Consider the following 13,164-nt stretch of genomic DNA (forward strand, 5'->3'; position numbering starts at 1 on the left):
GTGTGGTGAGTCTATGGGTCTCTGTGTGTGGTGAGTCTATGGGTCTCTGTGTGTGGTGAGTCTATGGGTCTCTGTGTGTGGTGAGTCTATGGGTCTCTGTGTGTGGTGAGTCTATGGGTCTCTGTGTGTGGTGAGTCTATGAGTCTCTGTGTGTGGTGAGTCTGTGGGTCTCTGTGTGTGGTGAGTCTATGGGTCTCTGTGTGTGGTGAGTCTATGGGTCTCTGTGTGTGGTGAGTCTATGGGTCTCTGTGTGGTGAGTCTGTGGGAGTCTCTGTGTGGTGAGTCTGTGGGTCTCTTTGTGAGTCTATGGGTCTCTGTGTGTGGAGAGTCTGTGGGTCTCTGTGTGGTGAGTCTGTGGGTCTCTGTGTGGTGAGTCTATGGGTCTCTATGTGGTGAGTCTGTGGGTCTCTGTGTGGTGAGTCTGTGGGTCTCTGTGTGGTGAGTCTGTGGGTCTCTGTGTGTGGTGAGTCTGTGGGTCTGTGTGTGGTGAGTCTGTGGGTCTGTGTGTGGTGAGTCTGTGGGTCTCTGTGTGTGGTGAGTCTATGGGTCTCTGTGTGGTGAGTCTGTGGGTCTCTGTGTGGTGAGTCTGTGGGTCTCTGTGTGGTGAGTCTGTGGGTCTCTGTGTGGTGAGTCTGTGGGTCTCTGTGTGTGGTGAGTCTGTGGGTCTCTGTGTGGTGAGTCTGTGGGTCTCTGTGTGGTGAGTCTGTGGGTCTCTGTGTGTGGTGAGTTTGTGAGTCTCTGTGTGGTGAGTCTGTGGGTCTCTGTGTGGTGAGTCTATGAGTCTCTGTGTGGTGAGTCTGTGGGTGTCTGTGTGGTGAGTCTGTGGGTCTCTGTGTGTGGTGAGTATGTTGGTCTCTGTGTGTGATGAGTCTATGGGTCTCTGTGTGGAGAGTCTATGGGTCTCTGTGTGGTGAGTCTGTGGGTCTCTGTGTGTGATGAGTCTGTGGGTCTCTGTGTGGTGAGTCTATGGGTCTCTGTGTGGTGAGTCTGTGGGTCTCTTTGTGAGTCTATGGGTCTCTGTGTGTGGTGAGTCTGTGGGTCTCTGTGTGGTGAGTCTGTGGGTCTCTGTGTGATGATTCTATGGGTCTCTGTGTGTGGTGAGTCTGTGGGTCTCTGTGTGGTGAGTCTATGGGTCTCTGTGTGGTGAGTCTGTGGGTCTCTGTGTTGTGAGTCTATGGGTCTCTGTGTGGTGAGTCTATGGGTCTCTGTGTGGTGAGTCTATGGGTCTCTGTGTGGTGAGTCTATAAGTATCTGTGTGTGGTGAGTCTATGGGTCTCTGTGTGTGGAGAGTCTATGGGTCTCTGTGTGTGGTGAGTCTATGAGTCTCTGTGTGTGGTGAGTCTGTGGGTCTCTGTGTGTGGTGAGTCTATGGGTCTCTGTGTGTGGTGAGTCTATGGGTCTCTGTGTGTGGTGAGTCTATGGGTCTCTGTGTGTGGTAAGTCTATGGGTATCTGTGTGTGGTGAGACTATGGTCTCTGTGTGTGGTGAGTCTATGGGTCTCTGTGTGTGGTGAGTCTATGGGTCTCTGTGTGTGGTGAGTCTATGGGTCTCTGTGTGTGGTGAGTCTATGGGTCTCTGTGTGTGGTGAGTCTATGGGTCTCTGTGTGTGGTGAGTCTATGGGTCTCTGTGTGTGGTGAGTCTATGAGTCTCTGTGTGTGGTGAGTCTGTGGGTCTCTGTGTGTGGTGAGTCTATGGGTCTCTGTGTGTGGTGAGTCTATGGGTCTCTGTGTGTGGTGAGTCTATGGGTCTCTGTGTGGTGAGTCTGTGGGACTCTCTGTGTGGTGAGTCTGTGGGTCTCTTTGTGAGTCTATGGGTCTCTGTGTGTGGAGAGTCTGTGGGTCTCTGTGTGGTGAGTCTGTGGGTCTCTGTGTGGTGAGTCTATGGGTCTCTGTGTGGTGAGTCTGTGGGTCTCTGTGTGGTGAGTCTGTGGGTCTCTGTGTGGTGAGTCTGTGGGTCTCTGTGTGTGGTGAGTCTGTGGGTCTGTGTGTGGTGAGTCTGTGGGTCTGTGTGTGGTGAGTCTGTGGGTCTCTGTGTGTGGTGAGTCTATGGGTCTCTGTGTGGTGAGTCTGTGGGTCTCTGTGTGGTGAGTCTGTGGGTCTCTGTGTGGTGAGTCTGTGGGTCTCTGTGTGGTGAGTCTGTGGGTCTCTGTGTGTGGTGAGTCTGTTGGTCTCTGTGTGTGATGAGTCTATGGGTCTCTGTGTGGTGAGTCTATGGGTCTCTGTGTGGTGAGTCTGTGGGTCTCTGTGTGTGGTGAGTCTGTGGGTCTCTGTGTGGTGAGTCTATGGGTCTCTGTGTGGTGAGTCTGTGGGTCTCTGTGTGTGGTGAGTCTGTGGGTCTCTGTGTGAGTGAGTCTGTGGGTCTCTGTGTGTGGTGAGTCTGTGGGTCTCTGTGTGGTGAGTCTGTGGGTCTCTTTGTGAGTCTATGGGTCTCTGTGTGTGGTTAGTCTGTGGGTCTCTGTGTGGTGAGTCTGTGGGTCTCTGTGTGATGATTCTATGGGTCTCTGTGTGGTGAGTCTCTGTGTGGTGAGTCTATGGGTCTCTGTGTGGTGAGTCTATGGGTCTCTGTGTGTGGTGAGTCTGTGGGTCTCTGTGTGGTGAGTCTGTGGGTCTCTGTGTGGTGAGTCTATGGGTCTCTGTGTGGTGAGTCTATGGGTCTCTGTGTGGTGAGTCTGTGGGTCTCTGTGTGTGATGAGTCTGTGGGTCTCTGTGTGGTGAGTCTATGGGTCTCTGTGTGGTGAGTCTGTGGGTCTCTTTGTGAGTCTATGGGTCTCTGTGTGTGGTGAGTCTGTGGGTCTCTGTGTGGTGAGTCTGTGGGTCTCTGTGTGATGATTCTATGGGTCTCTGTGTGGTGAGTCTGTGGGTCTCTGTGTGTGGTGAGTTTGTGAGTCTCTGTGTGGTGAGTCTGTGGGTCTCTGTGTGGTGAGTCTATGAGTCTCTGTGTGGTGAGTCTGTGGGTGTCTGTGTGGTGAGTCTGTGGGTCTCTGTGTGTGGTGAGTCTGTTGGTCTCTGTGTGTGATGAGTCTATGGGTCTCTGTGTGGTGAGTCTATGGGTCTCTGTGTGTGGTGAGTCTGTGGGTCTCTGTGCAGTGAGTCTGTGGGTCTCTGTGTGATGATTCTATGGGTCTCTGTGTGGTGAGTCTGTGGGTCTCTGTGTGGTGAGTCTATGGGTCTCTGTGTGGTGAGTCTACGGGTCTCTGTGTGTGGTGAGTCTGTGGGTCTCTGTGTGGTGAGTCTGTGGGTCTCTGTGTGGTGAGTCTATGGGTCTCTGTGTGGTGAGTCTATGGGTCTCTGTGTGGTGAGTCTATGGGTCTCTGTGTGGTGAGTCTATGGGTCTCTGTGTGTGGTGAGTTTATGGGTCTCTGTGTGTGGTGAGTCTATGGGTCTCTGTGTGTGGTGAGTCTGTGGGTCTCTGTGTGGTGAGTCTGTGGGTCTCTGTGTGGTGAGTCTGTGGGTCTCTGTATGGTGAGTCTATGGGTCTCTATGTGTGGTGAGTCTATGGGTCTCTGTGTGATGAGTCTATGGGTCTCTGTGTGGTGAGTCTATGGGTCTCTGTGTGGTGAGTCTGTGGGTCTCTGTGTGTGGTGAGTCTGTGGGTCTCTGTGTGGTGAGTCTATGGGTCTCTGTGTGGTGAGTCTGTGGGTCTCTGTGTTGTGAGTCTATGGGTCTCTGTGTGGTGAGTCTATGGGTCTCTGTGTGGTGAGTCTATGGGTCTCTGTGTGGTGAGTCTATAAGTATCTGTGTGTGGTGAGTCTATGGGTCTCTGTGTGTGGAGAGTCTATGGGTCTCTGTGTGTGGTGAGTCTATGAGTCTCTGTGTGTGGTGAGTCTGTGGGTCTCTGTGTGTGGTGAGTCTATGGGTCTCTGTGTGTGGTGAGTCTATGGGTCTCTGTGTGTGGTGAGTCTATGGGTCTCTGTGTGTGGTAAGTCTATGGGTATCTGTGTGTGGTGAGACTATGGTCTCTGTGTGTGGTGAGTCTATGGGTCTCTGTGTGTGGTGAGTCTATGGGTCTCTGTGTGTGGTGAGTCTATGGGTCTCTGTGTGTGGTGAGTCTATGGGTCTCTGTGTGTGGTGAGTCTATGGGTCTCTGTGTGTGGTGAGTCTATGGGTCTCTGTGTGTGGTGAGTCTATGAGTCTCTGTGTGTGGTGAGTCTGTGGGTCTCTGTGTGTGGTGAGTCTATGGGTCTCTGTGTGTGGTGAGTCTATGGGTCTCTGTGTGTGGTGAGTCTATGGGTCTCTGTGTGGTGAGTCTGTGGGACTCTCTGTGTGGTGAGTCTGTGGGTCTCTTTGTGAGTCTATGGGTCTCTGTGTGTGGAGAGTCTGTGGGTCTCTGTGTGGTGAGTCTGTGGGTCTCTGTGTGGTGAGTCTATGGGTCTCTGTGTGGTGAGTCTGTGGGTCTCTGTGTGGTGAGTCTGTGGGTCTCTGTGTGGTGAGTCTGTGGGTCTCTGTGTGTGGTGAGTCTGTGGGTCTGTGTGTGGTGAGTCTGTGGGTCTGTGTGTGGTGAGTCTGTGGGTCTCTGTGTGTGGTGAGTCTATGGGTCTCTGTGTGGTGAGTCTGTGGGTCTCTGTGTGGTGAGTCTGTGGGTCTCTGTGTGGTGAGTCTGTGGGTCTCTGTGTGGTGAGTCTGTGGGTCTCTGTGTGTGGTGAGTCTGTTGGTCTCTGTGTGTGATGAGTCTATGGGTCTCTGTGTGGTGAGTCTATGGGTCTCTGTGTGGTGAGTCTGTGGGTCTCTGTGTGTGGTGAGTCTGTGGGTCTCTGTGTGGTGAGTCTATGGGTCTCTGTGTGGTGAGTCTGTGGGTCTCTGTGTGTGGTGAGTCTGTGGGTCTCTGTGTGAGTGAGTCTGTGGGTCTCTGTGTGTGGTGAGTCTGTGGGTCTCTGTGTGGTGAGTCTGTGGGTCTCTTTGTGAGTCTATGGGTCTCTGTGTGTGGTTAGTCTGTGGGTCTCTGTGTGGTGAGTCTGTGGGTCTCTGTGTGATGATTCTATGGGTCTCTGTGTGGTGAGTCTCTGTGTGGTGAGTCTATGGGTCTCTGTGTGGTGAGTCTATGGGTCTCTGTGTGTGGTGAGTCTGTGGGTCTCTGTGTGGTGAGTCTGTGGGTCTCTGTGTGGTGAGTCTATGGGTCTCTGTGTGGTGAGTCTATGGGTCTCTGTGTGGTGAGTCTATGGGTCTCTGTGTGGTGAGTCTATGGGTCTCTGTGTGTGGTGAGTTTATGGGTCTCTGTGTGTGGTGAGTCTATGGGTCTCTGTGTGTGGTGAGTCTGTGGGTCTCTGTGTGGTGGGTCTCTGTGTGGTGAGTCTGTGGGTCTCTGTGTGGTGAGTCTATGGGTCTCTGTGTGTGGTGAGTCTATGGGTCTCTGTGTGATGAGTCTATGGGTCTCTGTGTGGTGAGTCTATGGGTCTCTGTGTGGTGAGTCTGTGGGTCTCTGTGTGTGGTGAGTCTGTGGGTCTCTGTGTGGTGAGTCTATGGGTCTCTGTGTGGTGAGTCTGTGGGTCTCTGTGTGGTGAGTCTATGGGGCTCTGTGTGGTGAGTCTATGGGTCTCTGTGTGGTGAGTCTATGGGTCTCTGTGTGTGGTGAGTCTATGGGTCTCTGTGTGTGGTGAGTCTATGAGTCTCTGTGTGTGGTGAGTCTGTGGGTCTCTGTGTGTGGTGAGTCTATGGGTCTCTGTGTGTGGTGAGTCTATGGGTCTCTGTGTGTGGTGAGTCTATGGGTCTCTGTGTGGTGAGTCTGTGGGACTCTCTGTGTGGTGAGTCTGTGGGTCTCTTTGTGAGTCTATGGGTCTCTGTGTGTGGAGAGTCTGTGGGTCTCTGTGTGGTGAGTCTGTGGGTCTCTGTGTGGTGAGTCTATGGGTCTCTGTGTGGTGAGTCTGTGGGTCTCTGTGTGGTGAGTCTGTGGGTCTCTGTGTGGTGAGTCTGTGGGTCTCTGTGTGTGGTGAGTCTGTGGGTCTGTGTGTGGTGAGTCTGTGGGTCTGTGTGTGGTGAGTCTGTGGGTCTCTGTGTGTGGTGAGTCTATGGGTCTCTGTGTGGTGAGTCTGTGGGTCTCTGTGTGGTGAGTCTGTGGGTCTCTGTGTGGTGAGTCTGTGGGTCTCTGTGTGGTGAGTCTGTGGGTCTCTGTGTGTGGTGAGTCTGTTGGTCTCTGTGTGTGATGAGTCTATGGGTCTCTGTGTGGTGAGTCTATGGGTCTCTGTGTGGTGAGTCTGTGGGTCTCTGTGTGTGGTGAGTCTGTGGGTCTCTGTGTGGTGAGTCTATGGGTCTCTGTGTGGTGAGTCTGTGGGTCTCTGTGTGTGGTGAGTCTGTGGGTCTCTGTGTGAGTGAGTCTGTGGGTCTCTGTGTGTGGTGAGTCTGTGGGTCTCTGTGTGGTGAGTCTGTGGGTCTCTTTGTGAGTCTATGGGTCTCTGTGTGTGGTTAGTCTGTGGGTCTCTGTGTGGTGAGTCTGTGGGTCTCTGTGTGATGATTCTATGGGTCTCTGTGTGGTGAGTCTCTGTGTGGTGAGTCTATGGGTCTCTGTGTGGTGAGTCTATGGGTCTCTGTGTGTGGTGAGTCTGTGGGTCTCTGTGTGGTGAGTCTGTGGGTCTCTGTGTGGTGAGTCTATGGGTCTCTGTGTGGTGAGTCTATGGGTCTCTGTGTGGTGAGTCTATGGGTCTCTGTGTGGTGAGTCTATGGGTCTCTGTGTGTGGTGAGTTTATGGGTCTCTGTGTGTGGTGAGTCTATGGGTCTCTGTGTGTGGTGAGTCTGTGGGTCTCTGTGTGGTGGGTCTCTGTGTGGTGAGTCTGTGGGTCTCTGTGTGGTGAGTCTATGGGTCTCTGTGTGTGGTGAGTCTATGGGTCTCTGTGTGATGAGTCTATGGGTCTCTGTGTGGTGAGTCTATGGGTCTCTGTGTGGTGAGTCTGTGGGTCTCTGTGTGTGGTGAGTCTGTGGGTCTCTGTGTGGTGAGTCTATGGGTCTCTGTGTGGTGAGTCTGTGGGTCTCTGTGTGGTGAGTCTATGGGGCTCTGTGTGGTGAGTCTATGGGTCTCTGTGTGGTGAGTCTATGGGTCTCTGTGTGGTGAGTCTATGAGTATCTGTGTGTGCTGAGTCTATGAGTCTCTGTGTGGTGATGAGTCTATGAGTCTCTGTGTGCTGATTCTATGAGTCTCTGTGTGTGGTGAGTCTATGGGTCTCTGTGTGTGGTAAGTCTATGGGTCTCTGTGTGTGGTGAGACTATGGGTCTCTGTGTGTGGTGAGACTATGGGTCTCTGTGTGTGGTGAGTCTATGGGTCTCTGTGTGTGGTGAGTCTATGGGTCTCTGTGTGTGGTGAGTCTATGGGTCTCTGTGTGTGGTGAGTCTATGGGTCTCTGTGTGTGGTGAGTCTATGGGTCTCTGTGTGTGGTGAGTCTATGGGTCTCTGTGTGTGGTGAGTCTATGAGTCTCTGTGTGTGGTGAGTCTGTGGGTCTCTGTGTGTGGTGAGTCTATGGGTCTCTGTGTGTGGTGAGTCTGTGGGTCTCTGTGTGTGGTGAGTCTATGGGTCTCTGTGTGTGGTAAGTCTATGGGTCTCTGTGTGTGGTGAGACTATGGGTCTCTGTGTGTGGTGAGACTATGGGTCTCTGTGTGTGGTGAGTCTATGGGTCTCTGTGTGTGGTGAGTCTATGGGTCTCTGTGTGTGGTGAGTCTATGGGTCTCTGTGTGTGGTGAGTCTATGGGTCTCTGTGTGTGGTGAGTCTATGAGTCTCTGTGTGTGGTGAGTCTGTGGGTCTCTGTGTGTGGTGAGTCTATGGGTCTCTGTGTGTGGTGAGTCTGTGGGTCTCTGTGTGTGGTGAGTCTATGGGTCTCTGTGTGTGGTAAGTCTATGGGTCTCTGTGTGTGGTGAGACTATGGGTCTCTGTGTGTGGTGAGTCTATGGGTCTCTGTGTGTGGTGAGTCTATGGGTCTCTGTGTGTGGTGAGTCTATGGGTCTCTGTGTGTGGTGAGTCTATGGGTCTCTGTGTGTGGTGAGTCTATGGGTCTCTGTGTGTGGTGAGTCTATGGGTCTCTGTGTGTGGTGAGTCTATGAGTCTCTGTGTGTGGTGAGTCTGTGGGTCTCTGTGTGTGGTGAGTCTATGGGTCTCTGTGTGTGGTGAGTCTATGGGTCTCTGTGTGGTGAGTCTGTGGGACTCTCTGTGTGGTGAGTCTGTGGGTCTCTTTGTGAGTCTATGGGTCTCTGTGTGTGGAGAGTCTGTGGGTCTGTGTGGTGAGTCTGTGGGTCTCTGTGTGGTGAGTCTATGGGTCTCTGTGTGTGGTGAGTCTATGGGTCTCTGTGTGGTGAGTCTGTGGGTCTCTGTGTGGTGAGTCTGTGGGTCTCTGTGTGGTGAGTCTGTGGGTCTCTGTGTGTGGTGAGTCTGTGGGTCTGTGTGTGGTGAGTCTGTGGGTCTCTGTGTGTGGTGAGTCTATGGGTCTCTGTGTGGTGAGTCTGTGGGTCTCTGTGTGGTGAGTCTGTGGGTCTCTGTGTGGTGAGTCTGTGGGTCTCTGTGTGATGAGTCTGTGGGTCTCTGTGTGTGGTGAGTCTGTGGGCTCTGTGTAGTGAGTCTGTGGGTCTCTGTGTGGTGAGTCTGTGGGTCTCTGTGTGGTGAGTCTGTGGGTCTCTGTGTGTGGTGAGTCTGTGGGTCTCTGTGTGGTGAGTCTGTGGGTCTCTGTGTGTGGTGAGTTTGTGAGTCTCTGTGTGGTGAGTCTGTGGGTCTCTGTGTGGTGAGTCTATGAGTCTCTGTGTGGTGAGTCTGTGGGTGTCTGTGTGGTGAGTCTGTGGGTCTCTGTGTGTGGTGAGTCTGTTGGTCTCTGTGTGTGATGAGTCTATGGGTCTCTGTGTGGTGAGTCTGTGGGTCTCTGTGTGTGGTGAGTCTGTGGGTCTCTGTGTGAGTGAGTCTGTGGGTCTCTGTGTGTGGTGAGTCTGTGGGTCTCTGTGTGGTGAGTCTGTGGGTCTCTTTGTGAGTCTATGGGTCTCTGTGTGTGGTGAGTCTGTGGGTCTCTGTGTGGTGAGTCTGTGGGTCTCTGTGTGATGATTCTATGGGTCACTGTGTGGTGAGTCTGTGGGTCTCTGTGTGGTGAGTCTATGGGTCTCTGTGTGGTGAGTCTATGGGTCTCTGTGTGTGGTGAGTCTGTGGGTCTCTGTGTGGTGAGTCTGTGGGTCTCTGTGTGGTGAGTCTATGGGTCTCTGTGTGGTGAGTCTATGGGTCTCTGTGTGGTGAGTCTATGGGTCTCTGTGTGGTGAGTCTATGGGTCTCTGTGTGTGGTGAGTTTATGGGTCTCTGTGTGTGGTGAGTCTATGGGTCTCTGTGTGTGGTGAGTCTGTGGGTCTCTGTGTGGTGAGTCTGTGGGTCTCTGTGTGGTGAGTCTGTGGGTCTCTGTGTGGTGAGTCTATGGGTCTCTGTGTGTGGTGAGTCTATGGGTCTCTGTGTGATGAGTCTATGGGTCTCTGTGTGGTGAGTCTATGGGTCTCTGTGTGGTGAGTCTGTGGGTCTCTGTGTGTGGTGAGTCTGTGGGTCTCTGTGTGGTGAGTCTATGGGTCTCTGTGTGGTGAGTCTATGGGGCTCTGTGTGGTGAGTCTATGGGTCTCTGTGTGGTGAGTCTATGGGTCTCTGTGTGGTGAGTCTATGAGTATCTGTGTGTGCTGAGTCTATGAGTCTCTGTGTGGTGATGAGTCTATGAGTCTCTGTGTGCTGATTCTATGAGTCTCTGTGTGTGGTGAGTCTATGGGTCTCTGTGTGTGGTGAGTCTATGGGTCTCTGTGTGTGGTGAGACTATGGGTCTCTGTGTGTGGTGAGTCTATGGGTCTCTGTGTGTGGTGAGTCTATGGGTCTCTGTGTGTGGTGAGTCTATGGGTCTCTGTGTGTGGTGAGTCTATGGGTCTCTGTGTGTGGTGAGTCTATGAGTCTCTGTGTGTGGTGAGTCTGTGGGTCTCTGTGTGTGGTGAGTCTATGGGTCTCTGTGTGGTGAGTCTGTGGGTCTCTGTGTGATGATTCTATGGGTCACTGTGTGGTGAGTCTGTGGGTCTCTGTGTGGTGAGTCTATGGGTCTCTGTGTGGTGAGTCTATGGGTCTCTGTGTGTGGTGAGTCTGTGGGTCTCTGTGTGGTGAGTCTGTGGGTCTCTGTGTGGTGAGTCTATGGGTCTCTGTGTGGTGAGTCTATGGGTCTCTGTGTGGTGAGTCTATGGGTCTCTGTGTGGTGAGTCTATGGGTCTCTGTGTGTGGTGAGTTTATGGGTCTCTGTGTGTGGTGAGTCTATGGGTCTCTGTGTGTGGTGAGTCTGTGGGTCTCTGTGTGGTGAGTCTGTGGGTCTCTGTGTGGTGAGTCTGTGGGTCTCTGTGTGGTGAGTCTATGGGTCTCTGTGTGTGGTGAGTCTATGGGTCTCTGTGTGATGAGTTTATGGGTCTCTGTGTGGTGAGTCTATGGGTCTCTGTGTGGTGAGTCTGTGGGTCTCTGTGTGTGGTGAGTCTGTGGGTCTCTGTGTGGTGAGTCTATGGGTCTCTGTGTGGTGAGTCTATGGGGCTCTGTGTGGTGAGTCTATGGGTCTCTGTGTGGTGAGTCTATGGGTCTCTGTGTGGTGAGTCTATGAGTATCTGTGTGTGCTGAGTCTATGAGTCTCTGTGTGGTGATGAGTCTATGAGTCTCTGTGTGATGATTCTATGAGTCTCTGTGTGTGGTGAGGCTATGGGTCTCTGTGTGTGGTGAGTCTATGGGTCTCTGTGTGTGGTGAGACTATGGGTCTCTGTGTGTGGTGAGTCTATGGGTCTCTGTGTGTGGTGAGTCTATGGGTCTCTGTGTGTGGTGAGTCTATGGGTCTCTGTGTGTGGTGAGTCTATGGGTCTCTGTGTGTGGTGAGTCTATGAGTCTCTGTGTGTGGTGAGTCTGTGGGTCTCTGTGTGTGGTGAGGCTATGGGTCTCTGTGTGTGGTGAGTCTATGGGTCTCTGTGTGGTGAGTCTGTGGGACTCTCTGTGTGGTGAGTCTATGGGTCTCTGTGTGGTGAGTCTATGGGTCTCTATGTGTGTTGAGTCTGTGGGTCTCATCATCATCATCATAGTCATCATCGTCGTCATCGTCGTCATCGTCGTCATCGTCCTCGTCACGTTCCTCGCGCCGTCTGAGGTGCCACCCACCCAGCACGGACGGTGAGGGACCCTCCTCCCCGCCGGCCTTGCTCCACCGATATCTGATGGGCGACGTCCCCTCCGTGGACAGGCACTGCAGCGACAGCTCCTCGCCCTGCTGCAGCGAACCGTTCACCACGCAGCTGGGCTGGGACGGCTTCACTGTGCCAGGTGGGACAGTGGGGGGTGGGGGTGGGGCAGCAGGAGAAAGGGCTCACAACAGGCCCAAGTCCTCTCTGTTGCGCTCCGTTTGGCGCCTGTGGCCACGTGACGAAACAAGATCAACGTGCGCACGTAACACTCGTAGACACCCACGGGCACCCAGACACCCACGGGCACCCACAGAGAGCCGCAGACACAGAGACACCCACAGAGACCCACAGAGACACTCACAGAGACCCACAGAGACTCACAGAGACCCACAGACACCCACAGAGACCCACAGACACAGAGACACTCACAGAGACCCACAGAGACACCCACAGAGACCCACAGAGACCCACAGAGACTCACAGAGACCCACAGAGACCCGCAGACACAGAGACACTCACAGAGACTCACAAAGACCCACAGACACAGAGACACAGAGACACTCACAGAGACTCACAGAGACCCACAGACACCCAGACCCACAGAGACCCACAGACACAGAGACACCCACAGAGACCCACAGACACCCAGACCCACAGAGACCCACAGAGACCCGCAGACACAGAGACACCCACAGAGACCCACAGAGACTCACAGAGACCCAGAGACCCGCAGACACAGAGACCCACAGAGACCCACAGAGACCCACAGACACCCAGACCCACAGAGACCCACAGAGACCCACAGACACCCAGACCCACAGAGACCCACAGAGACCCACAGACGCCCAGACCCACAGAGACCCGCAGACACAAAGACTCACAGAGACCCACAGAGACCCGCAGACACAGAGACACCCACAGAGACTCACAGAGACCCACAGAGACGTGCAGACACAGAGACACCCATAGAGACCCACAGAGACCCACAGACACCCAGACCCACAGAGACCCACAGAGACCCACAGACACCCAGACCCACAGAGACCCGCAGACACAGAGACACTCACAGAGACCCAGAGACCCACAGACACAGAGACCCACAGAGACCCACAGAGACCCACAGAGACCCGCAGACACAGAGACACTCACAGAGACTCACAGAGACCCACAGACACAGAGACACTCACAGAGACTCACAGAGACCCACAGACACCCACAAAGACCCAGAGACCCGCAGACACAGAGACACCCACAGAGACCTGCAGAGACCCACAGACACCCAGACCCACAGAGACCCACAGACACAGAGACACCCACAGAGACCCACAGACACCCAGACCAACAGAGACCCACAGAGACCCGCAGACACAGAGACCCACAGAGACTCACAGAGACCCAGAGACCCGCAGACACAGAGACCCACAGAGACCCACAGAGACCCACAGACACCCAGACCCACAGAGACCCACAGACACCCAGAGACCCACAGAGACCCACAGACGCCCAGACCCACAGAGACCCGCAGACACAGAGACCCACAGAGACCCACAGAGACCCACAGACAACCAGACCCACAGAGAACCACAGAGACCCACAGACACCCAGAGACCCACAGAGACCCACAGACGCCCAGACCCACAGAGACCCGCAGACACAGAGACTCACAGAGACCCACAGAGACCCGCAGACACAGAGAGACTCACAGAGACCCAGAGACCCACAGACACAGAGACCCAGAGAGACCCACAGAGACTCACAGAGACCCGCAGACACAGAGACACTCACAGAGACCCACAGAGACCCACAGAGACCTGCAGACACAGAGACACCCACAGAGACCCAGAGACCCGCAGACACACAGACACCCACAGAGACCCAGAGACCCGCAGACACAGAGACACCCACAGAGACCTGCAGAGACCCACAGACACCCAGACCCACAGAGACCCACAGACACAGAGACACCCACAGAGACCCACAGACACCCAGACCCACAGAGACCCACAGAGACCCGCAGACACAGAGACACCCACAGAGACCCACA

At 54.0% G+C, this 13,164-nt stretch overlaps 1 protein-coding gene across 1 annotated transcript in view; it reads right to left on the minus strand.

Moving 5' to 3' along the window:
- The window catches only part of LOC142908958 (coxsackievirus and adenovirus receptor homolog), an 83,416-nt gene that overhangs the window by 49,379 nt on the left and 20,873 nt on the right, over positions 1 to 13,164 (minus strand). The window contains exon 4 of the mRNA XM_076059640.1: positions 11,098 to 11,250. Coding sequence (XP_075915755.1) covers positions 11,098 to 11,250 — 153 coding nt within the window. The remainder of the gene's footprint in view (positions 1 to 11,097; positions 11,251 to 13,164) is intronic.

The sequence above is a fragment of the Petromyzon marinus genome, unplaced genomic scaffold (assembly GCF_048934315.1).
Source record: "Petromyzon marinus isolate PM22_M1 ecotype Great Lakes invasive population unplaced genomic scaffold, UKy_Petmar_22M1.pri1.0 PM_G_Scaffold_11, whole genome shotgun sequence".
Taxonomy (NCBI): domain Eukaryota; kingdom Metazoa; phylum Chordata; class Hyperoartia; order Petromyzontiformes; family Petromyzontidae; genus Petromyzon; species Petromyzon marinus.